This window comes from Melanaphis sacchari, unplaced genomic scaffold, assembly GCF_002803265.2.
Source record: "Melanaphis sacchari strain LSU unplaced genomic scaffold, SCAv2.0 Contig11_pilon_pilon, whole genome shotgun sequence".
NCBI classification, from domain to species: domain Eukaryota; kingdom Metazoa; phylum Arthropoda; class Insecta; order Hemiptera; family Aphididae; genus Melanaphis; species Melanaphis sacchari.
In genome coordinates, this window is record NW_020270469.1 from 3140670 (window position 1) to 3156479 (window position 15810).

General features: G+C 25.7%; 2 protein-coding genes across 2 annotated transcripts; one reads left to right on the plus strand and one right to left on the minus strand.

Annotated features, from left to right (window-relative positions):
* Positions 1 to 4133: 4133 nt before the first annotated feature.
* LOC112604201 (deoxynucleotidyltransferase terminal-interacting protein 1) lies at positions 4134 to 8996 on the minus strand. Its single transcript, XM_025353129.1, has 8 exons — positions 8703 to 8996; positions 8400 to 8600; positions 8123 to 8335; positions 7858 to 8043; positions 7581 to 7756; positions 6163 to 6310; positions 5990 to 6071; positions 4134 to 4537 (listed from the first exon to the last, which is right to left on the minus strand). The coding sequence occupies exons 1-8, from the start codon at positions 8871 to 8873 to the stop codon at positions 4335 to 4337; spliced, it is 1380 nt and encodes a 459-aa protein (XP_025208914.1). The 5' UTR covers positions 8874 to 8996; the 3' UTR covers positions 4134 to 4334.
* Positions 8997 to 10883: 1887 nt separating this feature from the next.
* LOC112604176 (protein ecdysoneless) lies at positions 10884 to 15587 on the plus strand. Its single transcript, XM_025353084.1, has 12 exons — positions 10884 to 11292; positions 11468 to 11585; positions 11639 to 11726; positions 11803 to 11960; positions 12028 to 12186; positions 12250 to 12412; positions 12986 to 13111; positions 13631 to 14004; positions 14168 to 14379; positions 14449 to 14535; positions 15121 to 15239; positions 15309 to 15587. Exons 1-12 carry the CDS (start codon positions 11046 to 11048, stop codon positions 15516 to 15518), a joined length of 2061 nt encoding a protein of 686 aa, XP_025208869.1. The 5' UTR covers positions 10884 to 11045; the 3' UTR covers positions 15519 to 15587.
* Positions 15588 to 15810: the final 223 nt, after the last annotated feature.

Here is a 15810-nt window from a genome sequence, read left to right on the forward strand (position 1 = left end):
AAGTTAATAGTTTACATAAAATTTAATTAACAGTAAAAATATAAAAGCAGTTAAGATAATATTAATCTAAAAAAGCAGTTTGTCTATTTATTTATTTAATTTTTTGCCACTGGGGTCACGTCACGCCATAGGTAACCTACCTACATACAATAGTTGGTAAACTAAGCTTAATCAAATCAATACCATTTAACAGAATTGTACTTAGATATAATATTTTATTGAACATTTTTTCCAGCCACAATAAATCACAATAATCAGATTATTCAGATTGATCTCGACAATCGTTGAAAATCGTAAACCTATCTAATTTATGTAGGATCTAATAAGATGTGTTTATACATTTGTCGAAAAGTTCGAAAATAATTAGATCTGTTTGAATTAAATTTTTTAGTTAGTGTTCGAAATAAAACTATTTAACTTTGACTGGTTTAGGCGAAGGTGTAATACATAATTGAGGGTTAAATTATAAATCTTAATTTAAACTCAACACACATTTTCTTGTGCGGGGCAGACCTAAATATAAACATATGTTTATAATACGACAACACTGAAAATACTTGTTAATCATAAATTATAATGTATTGTATTATAATGTGTATTATATAATGTATATAGTAGGGTACGACTTTGCGTGTTGACGGTGATGCACAACGGTGGACGAAAATAATAACGACCGGAAACGGAAATATAACAACAATAAAAATAACGATAAAAATAATAACAATTATAATAACGGTAATTAGAATACCTAATAATCATTTAAATAATTAAAATTATCAATTATATATTGAATGGTAGTGCCGTTCGATCTGTCGAAAAAAAAAGAAAAAAAAACTCGCGTGTTAGCTAAGTTTAACGGAATAACGACAAAAATCCTGTACGAAAGGCGAGAATAATCTCGCTACGCGGCTTACACGTCATATACCTATTATACTCGTATAATAATTATAGTATTATAATTTTCGTTGGGATTATAAAACACTGTTTTGAGAATGCACACGAGTGCACGTCCGTGTATATCTATTACTTAAAATCGCGGTTTTATTTCGATACAGCTGCTCACTCCGAATCACGTGTATTGATAACAGTAATAAGAGTTCGCTGGGATATTGTATTACCGAGAAACTCTTTGTGGAGTACCGCCATTGCAACGATAATAATGATAATATTATTATTGTTATGTGTTATTAATTATTACAAACACCTAATTTACGACGTGTGTATGTGGTTACAGTGCTATAGTGGTATTGTGTATCACTTAAGCGTTTGTCTACAAAAAAAGTATATTAGTTGGGAATACACGCGATGTCCACAGCAGTGGCGTATATAGAAATTAATTTCCGGGGGGGTTAAAAAAAATTTATTTACCTAATCAATATTATAAACTAACTTTATTTTAATAATTATAGACATTTAATTCATTTAAATCAGTATTACTATCAATTTTGCTATTATTGATAGTAATGGATGAACAAGGATTATCATCATGTTTTTCAGGCTCAGTCACAGCTACTTTTTTATTAAAAAAATGTAATAATGAAGGTTGTGATGCCATATTTAATAATTAATATTTTGTTACACACGCGACACTTAACGAAACAACTGACATCCGAAAACAAACTAAATTTTGTTTGTCTGGTTCTTCATAATAATTAACAACCAAATAATAAGAAATAATAATATCGATAATTTCGTCTTTAGATTATCGTCGTATATTGAACACAGACTTCTATACTAACTATATATTATATGTATATAGACCGTCGACAACTCGCAGCGGTCCGTCACGACTTACGACGCGTCGTTATCTTGTAGTATTTCATAGAAATCCTGACATTATATTATAATAATAATAATAATATTAAATAATATGATATAATATTATAACAATCAAAATCAAGGCCAATACCAACCATACATTTCGGGGGGGGGGGGGTTGAACCCCTAAACCCCCCCCCATATATACGCCACTGGTCCACAGGCCAGGGGTCGAGAACTTGCGGCTCCTTAACACGCGATCTGTACCTCTACGGAAAATGCATCAATACCGAGACCCTTAAAATTTAAATTTAAATTCAATGATAATTTTATATATATATATAAAATAAATGTTGTTCTTATTTATATTCTATAGTGATAATATTTCTGAATTTCTTCTTAATAACAACATTTATTTTAGGTAAAAATAAAATAATACTTTATCTTTAATGGCTCAAAAAAAAAAAAAAGATAATTCAAATATGTGCGGCTCTCTGAACATCATAGTTTTGTAATTTAAAAAAAAAAAACAACTCTTTCCAATACGAAAAAGTTCTCGACCCCTGCAGCATAGGCATACATTGGCAATAGAGGTGATATTCCTGCGAAAGTAAGGGGGTAAGGGATGCATTTCAAACAACTAATTAGCACTCTGGCACCCGTACGCGTTTTGCAAACATTAATATTTTTTATTTTTCAGTTTTTAATCTAATTTGATAAAAAATTGGTTTTAAAACACATATATGGCTATATAGGATGTAAATCATTCGTTACAATATTAATTTTTTCGATATTGACAAAATAGTGGGGACCAGTGAAAAAAGGGTGTTGGAAGCATTTGCAGATCTTCGAGGGTTTAATAATTTGCACTCCCTGAATTCGAATTCTATCTGTGTTCGTGCACACACCATTTACGTATATTATTCGGGTTGACATTTTAAAAAGGTAGTCTAAAACTTTGGACATTTAACTTTTTATATACGTCTAATATGAATTATATTCATCCAACCATTTTTTTTATATTTTTTTATGAAAAATTATTGTATTTGATAAATATTATAAGTGAAAAATTGTTTACTATCGTGAGACTGATCAGTGATCAGTTACGTTCATGTCATGTGCATAAATACATTATTTGGCTTTAAAAAAAGAGCTTATCGCTTTTTTCTACGCCTTTTAATGAATTTTCTAAAACTTTGTACCCGGATCATCGCAACACACATCACGACACTTCTAGATAGTCTGGATAGTCGCTATCTGGTACAGACGTACAGTACTTAAAAGTTTAAAAGAATAAATATTTCATAAGAAATACACACTCTTTTTTAGTATATAAATTATTTATTTGTCTAAGTCGAGGACTACGACAAAGGTAGGTATTCTTGGGTAATGTGTAGTATCCAAATACTCATGAATTCCCGACTACAGATCGAAAGTTGTTGACTTTTAAAATCATTAAATAATGACTTAAACATTTTAAAGTTGTAAAAGTACCAATATATAGACAATATAATTATAAATTACCTATATTACATTATAGTTATATATCTGGAAAGGTACCTACATATTCTTTAAAAATTTAAATAACATTTTCCGCGTGTTAAGTTTCCTAGAATTATCAAAAATTTAATAACAATTTATTTTATTTTTAATAATTTACGTGGACACAATTATTACATACATTTTTTGATTTGTCTTCTCACATTCAACTAATTATTATTAATTAATAATTATTTATATTTTATGGGCAAGGATAAAATTATTTAATTTTATTTTGTTTGATAACAAATTTGTATTGATTTAAACTTGTCACAATAAGGAACTTTGTCTCCGTTCAAAATCATTCTTATTAAAATTGAACATACCAATAGCAATGACTTGCTCGATGCCGTACACTTGAAAGTTGAAACCTACAACACAATAAGACTTCACCAGGATTTTTAATAATCAGTTTGTCAAAATTAAATCAATTTTTAAAATGTTTTACATGTCTTAATGGTAATTAAGACTAATACCAATAAAGTAATAAAGAATACAATTTCTTTAAATATATGTAAACATACATTTAATAACTCAACAAAATCATTTTTTTCTACTATAAATATCATATTTTGATTAATAGTTGATAAACATATCTTTATTATGAGAATTTTCTAAATGTTTTTAAAACAAAAGTTTTTCTTTAAGTATTTAATACTTCTCATATTTTTTAATGGTATTAATTTACATAACACTGTTGATCATTTTTAACACTATTACAGAATGATATTAGTCATTAAAGAGGATACCTAACTTATATAATATAACTAAAACACTATTTTTTATGAAATAAATTAAGATCATAATATAAATAATAATAATGACAACATATCTAAACATTCTAAACACATAAGAAACAATAATCACATTATAATACAGTGTCACACAATTCTGTATAATTCAGTTTACTAGGTTAAAATTAATTTATTATATAACTATATAATTAGGGAAAATATTTAATAGTTAAGACTAGACTAAAAATGACTAGAATAAACATTGCAAGTCTAAAAAAATGTTTTTTTTTAGTAAAACAAATATTACATTCCAAACTGGGTATTGTTAGCTTGACTGCTATTGGGCATGAAATTGTTTTCAGCAGCTAAAAGCGCAGTAAGGGTGGAATGTGTGGTTGCCAATCCTGTATTATTTTTAGGCGATGAATGTGGAATTTCATTGTGTTGTGGTAATCTTTCACCATATTCAAGCATATTTAACGCTTCAGCTAGTGTTGTTGATGTCCCTAATTATTACAAACATAAAATAACATATTTGAAATAGTTAAATATAGTATTAATATTTTCTATAAAACTATAATTTACATCATTATTGTAATTTTATAAATTTACCATAGTAAAATTACATTCCATTTATTGCAATTAACTAAAATGTAATAGTATGAAGACACATTATAACAATATATTATATTTGTAGTATGGCACTATATATGCAAAAATCGAATATTAAATAAGGCATGGATAAATATATTTACATTTGAGGTAGAGTGAAGGAGAAGCAATGAATAATGTATATGAATGGTTATATGGAACGATAGACAAAAAAAATACTTAAAACAATTAGTATAAGATGATTGATACACATAAATCATATATATATGAACTAATTTGTAAAATAATAATAGCGAAAATTGATTGCAAAAGACAGAGAAAATATTTTATTAAACAAATAATATCCAAAGTAAGATCATCAAGTTTTACTGAGTTGAAAAGACTAGCAGGTAATATAAAAAAAAAGCGTAGAAAATATGGAAAATCCACTTTAGGGACTATAATATATATCAGGATGGATAAAAACAAAGTATATTTAAATATATTATTTATAAAATAATATCTAATATATTACAGGTATAATTATACATCACTCACTTGGCCATTTAGTCAGTGCATACCTAAGGTTTTAAATTTGAACCACCTAAAATTGGATGGGTAGGTCTTGGGTGAATAGGTAAAAATATTTAACCAAGATAGTTAATACTATTACTATAGTAAATATAGAGTAAGTACTAGGAACTTAAATAGTTACCAATTACATATTACCTAGGTAAACAGAACATCTAACCTAATGTTGGGTAAACTTCATTTTAACTGAAATAATGAATTAATAATATAAAATATCTCAAAATGTTTTCAAATTTATGTATTAACATTTTATTCTTGAATAAGTCAATTGATAAGAGTTAAAATAATTTTCATATTCTACAACTGTTTGCAAATATGCTATCAAAATGTTTGTGAATACTAAACAGTGACAATTATTGAAATAGATACATGTAATAAAATTAAAAATACAGTTATTTAACAAATTTGTTGTGAAAAGGCATGTGTGGTTTTGCATCTTAAATATTTTTTGAAGTTTTTGAATAATGAGCTATATAGGTGGGATTTGGTGAGAATTGAACCTTTTTAAATTGAACTCAAGCTAATGTATTTAGTCTATAATCTTTTTACTAAGATGTATTTATTTTTTTAGGTAATTTTTTTCGTGATTTTTTTTACTAACTAAGAATTTATGTTAAGTGATATTATTAATGAAATAATATGATCACATAAATACTACATAATTGGTGTATTATTATTTATTAGAGTTATTTCATAAGAAACACCTGCTATTAATGTTAATATTCAACTTTTTTTTTTTTGTTTTACAGAAAAAAAAGATTCTAAAATAATAATACCTGAGATTATGATACTACTAGATTCTGAATGAGACTGAGTAATTGAAGAATTTGTATTTTCATTCAAAGTTATACTGCACACCTACAAAATAATTATATGTTAAATAAGTACTTTATTATTAATCAATAATCATAAATTAGTATATATAAGTATAGATAGTTTTTTCTCATACAGGTTGCTCTTCAATTTCACCATTTTCAGTGATAATAATTTGTTGAGGGGACTGCATCTCTGGAGGTTTATTGAGAATCATTGTGGATCTTACTTTGTTCAATATAAACTCTGGTAATTCAAAACCTTTAAGTTCATGAGGATTATTTCTGAAAATAAAGTATAAAATAATTGAAATACTTAATAAACATTTTAAAAATTTAAAATAAAATAGATATGTAATGTGTTAGTAAGATATGTTAATAGTGACAATAGTGTAACTAGGTATAGTTAATAGTTGAAACTCAAACAAATCTGATAAAATTATATAAAATTACTATTAAATAAATATGATAATTGGAAAAAAATGTAAACAAAGCAAAAGTACATATTATACAGTCAACAGCAAAAAATAATGAAATTGGAACAAAATGAGTACATTTTTTTTGAAAAGTAAAATATTTTGAGTTTCTTACAGATAAAAACTAATAAAAGAAAACAAATATAGAGTTAAAAGAAAGACATATCAACCAACAGGTTTTAGTTTAAACTAATGCCCTTGTTTAATTGATAATTTTATAATTTTAAAATAAGAAACAATTAAGAATTAGAAAAGGTATATTATTGGAAACAGCATAGTAGATATTGCAAAAAATAGAAATTAAGTTGGATCAGGCACGAACAGAATTCATTGTAGAAAATAACAAGATTGAAACAGACTGAAAGAGACAAAGTGGTAGAATTTTTTGACGTTGTCTTCTGTCTTACAAACGTTCAACATAGTAAATTTGTGTTCAACAATTCTAATTCTATATAGTAAACTTCAATAATATAGTGAATTAACCTATCATTAATCTTAAATATTAGAATATTATCTGTTTTGTCTTGGAATTTTTATAATATTTTAATTTATACTTGAGTTAAAATAATTTTTTAATAGCAATATCTTCTATATTCATAACTTGCTTAAAAATTAAAATATTACAAAAAATTATTAATAATCATAGATACCATTCATACTTTTAAATTTAAAATAGGATAATTCACTCTATTATTAAAACTTACTACATAAAATTGAAACTGTTGAACACAAATTTAACAGATTTTATGTTTGTAATATAAAGACAACAAATCAATGGGAATGGTGGTATCCGTTTAATAAAAACTTTTTCCAAATAAAAATAGTTAAAAAATTATTTTAATTTAATTTATCTCAGATAAAATTTTAATTATTGCAAAAACTATTTTGATGAGACTTCAAGTTTTCTATATGAACTAAATAGAAATCTTATGAAAAATTTAATTAATTGTATACTAATATTTATTTATTTTGATAGGTTTATCAAAATTTCTTAAATATGTTGGGTATTTAATAAAATAATAATTAATAATTATATTCACTATTATTAAACATTTTTGAATAAAAATAAAAATTATTACTTCTGATTCACAGTGCTCAATATTGATTGCACATCATCCAATAATAGTATTGAAGTTGCATTTACAGATGTAGGTGGTGGTAAGACAAACATTTTTTGCTTCGTAAGCCAATCACGGTCTTCCATATCAATAGTATATTGAAATAGTTCTGGATGTTTATTTCCCATGCGACCTCTCTGTAAAAAAATACAAATAATTTAAATTGCTTGAATTGAAGATAATTAAATTAAACAGCATAAATAATAAATTTTGATAAAAAAAAAATAAAAAAATGTACCTTGTTAGCAGCTCTAGTAGCCAATACAAATAATGTTTGAGAATGAATTTTCACTGGGTCCCAAGTGGACTGAAATCTATGAAATTTTACCAACGGTGTCTGAGATGATATTTGTTCAATCGTAGGAGAGAGATTTTTTTCAGCATCTTGAACAGGTGGCTCTTTACGTTTCAGTAGAGATCTGTTCTGTAAATAAAAATTATAAAGTATCAATAATATTATATTACTTAATTTAGTCAATACCAAATATAAATTATTTAATTACTTTGGAATGTTGTTTAGCAAACCGTGATTCAATTAATGTATCTGTAGTTTGAGCAGTATTAAATGGTGAATTACTGCCTGACAACGGTGGATTTGAATACATTAACTTTGCCTCATCTAACATTGTTCGACATACTTCTCTAACATGATCTTCAGTAACACAATTTGAACCCAAATTATTTTTAACATTATCAATAGCCAAGCCAAAATATGACTGAAAAAATTATTTTTATAAGCATTGTTATGATGACCAATAAATATACAGTTAATATGCTTACAGTCAAGTATTTTTTAATAACGTTATCGATATCTTTATTAATGGAATTCTGTAAATTTTGTCGCAACAGATCTAAAGATTTTGCAGCGTTTACTAAATTCTTTGCACGCATTTTAGCCGCTTTTGTAGTAGCTTTATCGTTACCATTAGCTACATCAATTATATTAGCAAGTGTCACTTGGCGCATATTGAAAGTACTTTTCTACAAAATAAAATAAAAATTCATGAATTAGATCTAATAGTACAGAAAATTAATGACACATCAAATCAGTCAGATCGCTCAATAAAACCATTGGACACATACCCATGGGACAAAATTTTCGCTGGTAATCACTTCCAAATCAAATACTGGAGCTTGTCGGACAAGAGGTACAGGCTTTGATGACCTGTGAAAATTGGTTGGCTGTTGGGTCACCATTTGTTGCATTTGCTGATCATCGTTTAAGTGTTTTATGGGGACCTTATGGACTACCATTTTACAACAACGGAGTACACAGGACCGTTAAAACGCGTTAAATCTAAAAAAAAATCATCAATTCGACGTTATTATGACAAACGTATACCAAGCGTTAGAAATCGGAATTGAGAGTATATTACATTTAACAACAGCGTTAATTAATGATATTATTTTTATCAATGTTTTTGTGGGGAACTGGTTAACATCGAAAAATAGAAGATCGATAGTAAGTATTTTTAACCCGTAAACCATGTATAATAGATAATGATTTTAAAAATATTTTATAGCTTTATACTTTTTAATTGATAAAATTAATAATATACTGTATTAATTATTTTACTTTGATGCAGTACATAAACATTTTTAAAAATTCTCATAAATTGTCTACGGTTAACTATCGATAGTTACTATTATTTTTGGTGTCTTTTATTTTGTTAAAAAAAATTATTAGCAGCACAATCGCCACAATCAAACAACGACCTATAGCGGCTATAGCCATAGTTCCAAAAGTATTAAACAGAAGCAGCTAGTAGCAATTTAAGTTGTGAGTGGCTTGTAGTAGTCGTCTATTGTCTGGTTAAATTCGATTTTTTTAGGTAGTACACTACGTTATACACAGTTACTTCACTATATATTTAACAATTAACGATTTTTGACTATTGTTAATAATATCGAAATTGCTATCAAATGCACATGACCAACAATACCTGAAACCAATCAAAAACAGTTATTTTTCGTGGGAAATTTAACCACAGAATATAACAATTTAACTCTTGTCTTATAATAATTATTAGGTAAATCTTATAATTAAATATTTTAATGACTGGATGTTCTTTTTTTATTGTAATTATTATTTGTACATTACATTATTAATTTTTTATGTTGTTACTATTGTTTTTGTTTTACTATAAATTATAATACATTTTTATATGAATAAAATATTATTTTTTTTTAATAATTTTTCTTATTTACTTAGTATTGTACTACAAGTATTTATTTATAAAACAAATTCAATTATTTATTAAAACGTTGTATTGTTCTATTGATCGTCACATGATAAAATACATTACACAAATTACAGTAAATATAATATTATATATGTGCTTGTATATATATATATATATTATATATATGTTTACGTGTAGGTTTAACAAAACAAATAATAATACTATAAAAATCTAAGTTTTCTAAAGATAATGTGTTTGTAATTTCGTAAAAAATTATTGGAGACTAGTTTTAATTAAAATATAAAATTGAAAAGTGAAAACAAGACCAAAATACTTGTTTTTGCTGTACTTATAGTGAGTTTTTAGAAATTTTTTAAAAATGTAACTATTCAAAACACGAAATCATTAGCAAAAGTATTGTAGTAGTAACAAACCTATTGTGTTAACATTAAATTTAATTGTATAAAATATTTTTGAAAATTGAATATAAAATCTAGACTAATGCCGTCCTTAAATAAATATCATTTTTTTCTCATAAATTTAGTTTCCATTATAATGTCTTCCAGCTTTAAATTAAACTTTAAATTTCATAAGTACATAATAATTTAGAAAAAAAAAATACAAAGTCTTAGGTATTTTTTTAGATTTAAAAAAATTAATTTGACTCTGTAAACTAAGATTTAGGTAGGTACTATTTAATAAACAATTAATGACATATTTGCGGTTTAAATGTTTAAAAGGAAACGATTTTAATTTAATTACATCATTTTTTACTAATAGTCCTCAACAAATAAAACCTAAAGGTGTCCTGAGTGATGATAAAACAAATTATTTGTTAGTACTTGGCTCGATTTTATTTATAATTACATGAATAGACTTAAATTTAAGCTTTAATACAAATACTTCATAGGAGTAATTAAAAGGGACTGAGGAGTCCTCACAACCTTTAGGTTCTAGAAGAGCAGCAATGCGCTGTTTTTTTTTATGCCAGTATACAGACGAGATACATATTATCAATTATTATCCAATTTGTGTTTTCCCCTATTATCAATTGTTATCAATATTATCATTGGCGCGTGTGTGCTCTAATGCTCTGTTGTTCTGTCGTCACTCTTCACTCTTTAGTAATTCAGTGGTCTTTGTGTCTTCGTGTTAGAGTTTGAAAATTTAAATTTAAAAAAAGATATACCAATCCATTAGGAAAAATTCTTATTTTCCCTGTCACACCACTCATCGATTCCAAATGGATAGTGCAGTAACAACAGTGAGATATGAAGATTATGTTGAATATTTTTTGTTTGTCCGTTCGGACGATAGTGAGGAGGATGCTGAAGAACTGGTGAAACGCATTAACCACTTGAATACTAAAGCATTGGAGTTAGTTGATCGGTTGTCGGAAGAGTATATATGGCATAAGGACAGGTTCAATTTGATACCACGGTTTTGTCCTTCAGCGGAACTGCGACAATCATTCTCTGATACTTCAGATGGTAATGCCTAATATATTTTGATCAGAACTAGAACTTAATATTTTTCAATTTGTACCTACCTTTTTTTAACCCCTTGGCCAAACCTCAGACAACCTTCAAAATAAATAAAATATTATCTAGCTATTTCATGGCTGTAATATGGTTCTAAGACGTGTTTGCTTTTATTGTTTTATAGAAGTATTACCACCACACTTGTATGGTGTAACCCACTATGGTGATAATATTGAAGATGAATGGTTCATTGTATACTTGCTGAAAGAGATCACTAAAGAATATCCTGAACTGATTGCTCGGTATGTGCATTTTAATTTGTTGTTAATTTAATATTTTATATTCCGACATTTAGTGTCATAGATTCAGATGGAGAATTTCTATTAATAGAAGCTGCAGAGTGTTTGCCAAATTGGGCAAATCCTGATAACTGCGATCAGAGGGTAATTTTATTCAATTATTATTTATGATAAAATGTACATGATGTAATTTATATTATTTTATTAATTGTTTTAAAAGGTCTACATATGTAATGGTGATGTTCATATTATCCCATTAGTTAGTGCAAATAGAAAATCAATTACTGTCTCACAAGCATTGGAACAGATCACTAAGTTTCCTACTGCTACTATAGCTACACAAGAAGTAAATTCTGCGATATCATTGCGCTTGCACGGGTAAAAGTATACAAATTAAATTCAATATTCTTCAAATAATAGATATATTTTTTTTTTTAACGTACAGGTATCCAGATAAAATTAAAGAAAATCTCCATTGCTGCCATGCTTATTTACCTGTAGGTGTAGCATATTTATTAAAACATCAACCTAGTCTTATAGCACCAGCTGTTTTAGCATTTTGTCATAGAGATATGTTGGATATTAAAGCATGTCAAACAATGAAGTAATTAGATTTGTATTTAAATACTATAGCAATTATTGATAAATGTATTTGTTTTGTTTTTAGAAATTTTCCTCCCAAAGATAGAGTAATGTGCTCTGTGACCATGACTAAATGTTTATATGCTATGCTTATAAAACAAAAATGTGTTCCTGAAAAAAGAACTGGTTGGGATTTAGTTGAACCATCAGACTCGCGTTACAAAGCACAAATTACAGGAATAAGAATAGTAAGTATGATACATTTTATTTTTACTTTAAGTATAAAATTTAATTGAAAAATTTGAATATGTTTATATTAGATAATTTATACTGTACTTATTAATAAAATGTTAATAAAATGATATTTAAAAATTTAATTATTATTATGAATAATAATTGATAGGACAAAAATGATTGTTCCTGGTATTAATATAATAATATACAATACAAACAGTAAAATTTTATATATTTTATTTACTTTTTTTAAATTAAGAAAAAACATTTTTTTTTTTTTGTTAGTACATAAATAAACAAATTTTAAGTCTTATAATTTCTATACCATAGCTTGGTATTAGCTTTAATATTTTTAATTACATTAATGCATAATATAAAATATAATAAAATTTAAATAATGAATTTTTATAGTATTATTAATTGTAAGAAGGAATCATTCACACTTAGAAAAATATTTGGTTAAATTTTAAAACACCTTATGGAAAAACTAAAATGCCTATTTCTTACATATATAAGAAATATGTGTATATTTATACATGATAAATTGTGTATATTTATGTATAATTGTATGATTATTTTTTATTAAGGCTTGTGGATTTGAAATATTAGTCAGTCAAGCAAAATCAACTGTTAAAAATACACCTGTGGATTTAACCTATGACAAACGTTGGCATCATTACAAATCTTCTTTGGCAGACAAAGGATACTTTAAAGTAATATTTAATTTAAATTTATTAGTTTATTTGATTTATAGAAACAAGATATCAATATTTATGTTTTTAATTAACAATTTATTTTTAGTTGTTTCTTTAAAATAAAATTATTTGACTATCAATTCTAAGATATTTCCTCGTGTGTACAAATCTTTTTTATAATTTTATCTTATAAGATTTTACTTATAAATAATTAATATTATTACACTATCAAGCATAATAAATAATAAACTTTATTTTACAAAGAATCATCTTAAAAATACTTTGTTTAACAATTTATTTTGTCATTTTGTCTTGATTCCAATTTTTTTGTTTGAAATATATGTATATAAAATATAAAATATTGAATTAAATAACATAATTTAGTAATTCACATAATTCACTTTAGTTTTAGTGTTCAAAATGTTTGAGAATAACACAAAATTACCCATAATACAGTTATATTAAATAATTAAAATTTAAATATTACTATTTGTCATGTACATTATAAAATCATATTCATTTTTATGTTTGTTACAGAATTTATATGAAGGTTCAAATGGATACAAACTATTAGAAGATCAAGCTAAACAATATTATCTATCAAATGTAGATGAATATTTATCATCTCCATCAATTAGTCAAAGAATTAAAAATATTTTAGATGGTGTTACTGAACAAGAATTAACACAGTTGAAAAGCAGTACTTTAGATCTGAAACCAGCTGATGATGAAAAGTGGTTAGATGTATCACCATCCGATTTAGATCGTATTTTAGAACAAAAGTTTGGTTTAAAAAATTCAGAACAATCTTCTGCATCGGACTTTGCTTCGTCTTTTACTGATAAGATAAGAAGCTTTTTGAACCAAGCATCTGATATTAATGGAGCAGATTTTTCTAAAAATCATCTTAGGCAAGTGTAGATTATGAGAAAATAGAATATTCATTATTGCACATTAGCATTACTTTATTATTTAATTTCTAGCATCTAATAGCATATATTTTAACTCTTATATTTATGATATTTAATTTTAGAGACTAATATTGTCTAATTTATAATTTAATCTATTTAACAGTGATGATTCTAATGATTCTGATGACGAAGATAAACCTGATGATGATAAGCTTTCCAATTTACTAGTTTGTGGACTAGATGTAATGCGTCCAACAGATGATGATAAAGATGCAATAGCTGTTAGATACAAGAAAAAGAAAAAGAAAATAAATGAAAAAAGTAGTGTAAATTTTGAACCTGAAAAATATGAAGCTGCACTCAAAAGTATTTTAGGTATAATTTAATAAGTTCAATTAAATAGATTTTAGCTAATATTGTTTTTATAAATTTTAATGTTTTTAGATTTTAAAATTCCTGAAGATAATTGGGATGAGTCAAACAGTTCTGACATGGATTCATATGGCAGTGATTGTGATGACATAATGCCAGGTATTAATTAGTTATTAAAATAATTGGTATCGAAAAATATTTTCTTAACAGACATTTGCTATACTTCTATTAAATAGTATTACTTTATAATCATACATTTTAATTTAATTATTATACTAATTTTATTAAGAATGAGACTTATTTATTATTAGTTTCTTTTGTGTAAATATATAATGGATAATAATGGATAATTAAAAAATTGAAAATAATTTAAAAAAATATACCTTAAATTTTATAAAAATGTTAATTTTACACTATTAAAAGTACTTATGCAAGTTTAATGAGTAATATTATTTAAAATAAATATACAATATTTAATGTAATTGTTTTCGTATAACCCATTGGCTAATATCAATTGATGTCATAAAAATTCACAAGACTATCTGATCAGATATTCTTAACTGGAATTTGTTAATAAATCAATTTACTCCTTATTAAAATTGACTATGCAAAATGTATAATGCTAAACCCAAATTTGCTATATTATGCATATATGTCTGTGATACAAGGACAATGTAGGTAGTGTCCTTTTAAGTCAAATTACTTACAAATAATTGAACTGCTTTTTTCATAATATTTTTTTAGGAAGTCAAGCTGGTTCTAGTTTTTCTAGTTATATGGCTCAAATGGATAAAGAACTTGCATCTACATCTTTAGGAAGTAGTTTTGTAAAAAAACCCAAAAGTGACAACAGTAAACTAAAAGTATGTTATTGATATTAAGTTCACCAATATATTTTCTTTTAAATTTTCATTTTAATTTCTTTCTCACAGAAAAGTGTTAGAATAGACCCTACAGCCCAATGTCAAGATAGCGAAGAAGATAATTTCTCTGATGTGGAAGATTTTGAACCTGTCGACATAGACGTGAATGCTTTTCAACACATTCTCAAATCATATAAAGAACAGCTTGGTTTACCAGGACCTGCTGGCAATCTTTTAGGGCCAGCTGGTCTAAACTTAGGCCAAGATTCTTCCAAATGATTTTTTTTAAATTTTAAAGTACAAATTATATTCTTATCTTTTTATACATAACTTTTATTTTACATGCATACTCTCATATATATATAATTTACTGTCTAGTTTTTAAAAATTAAATAATTCCAAGTATTTTATATCTTTTAATTTTGATAAATGTTTTATCATAATTAAATTTTGAATTAAAAAAAAAAAAAAATCAACTTTTTAACATTATATAGGTAATGATTATCTTTTAAAAACATCCATGATAATGTTTATTTACTCTAGTCGTGATTTGTTTTGTCATATTGTGTAT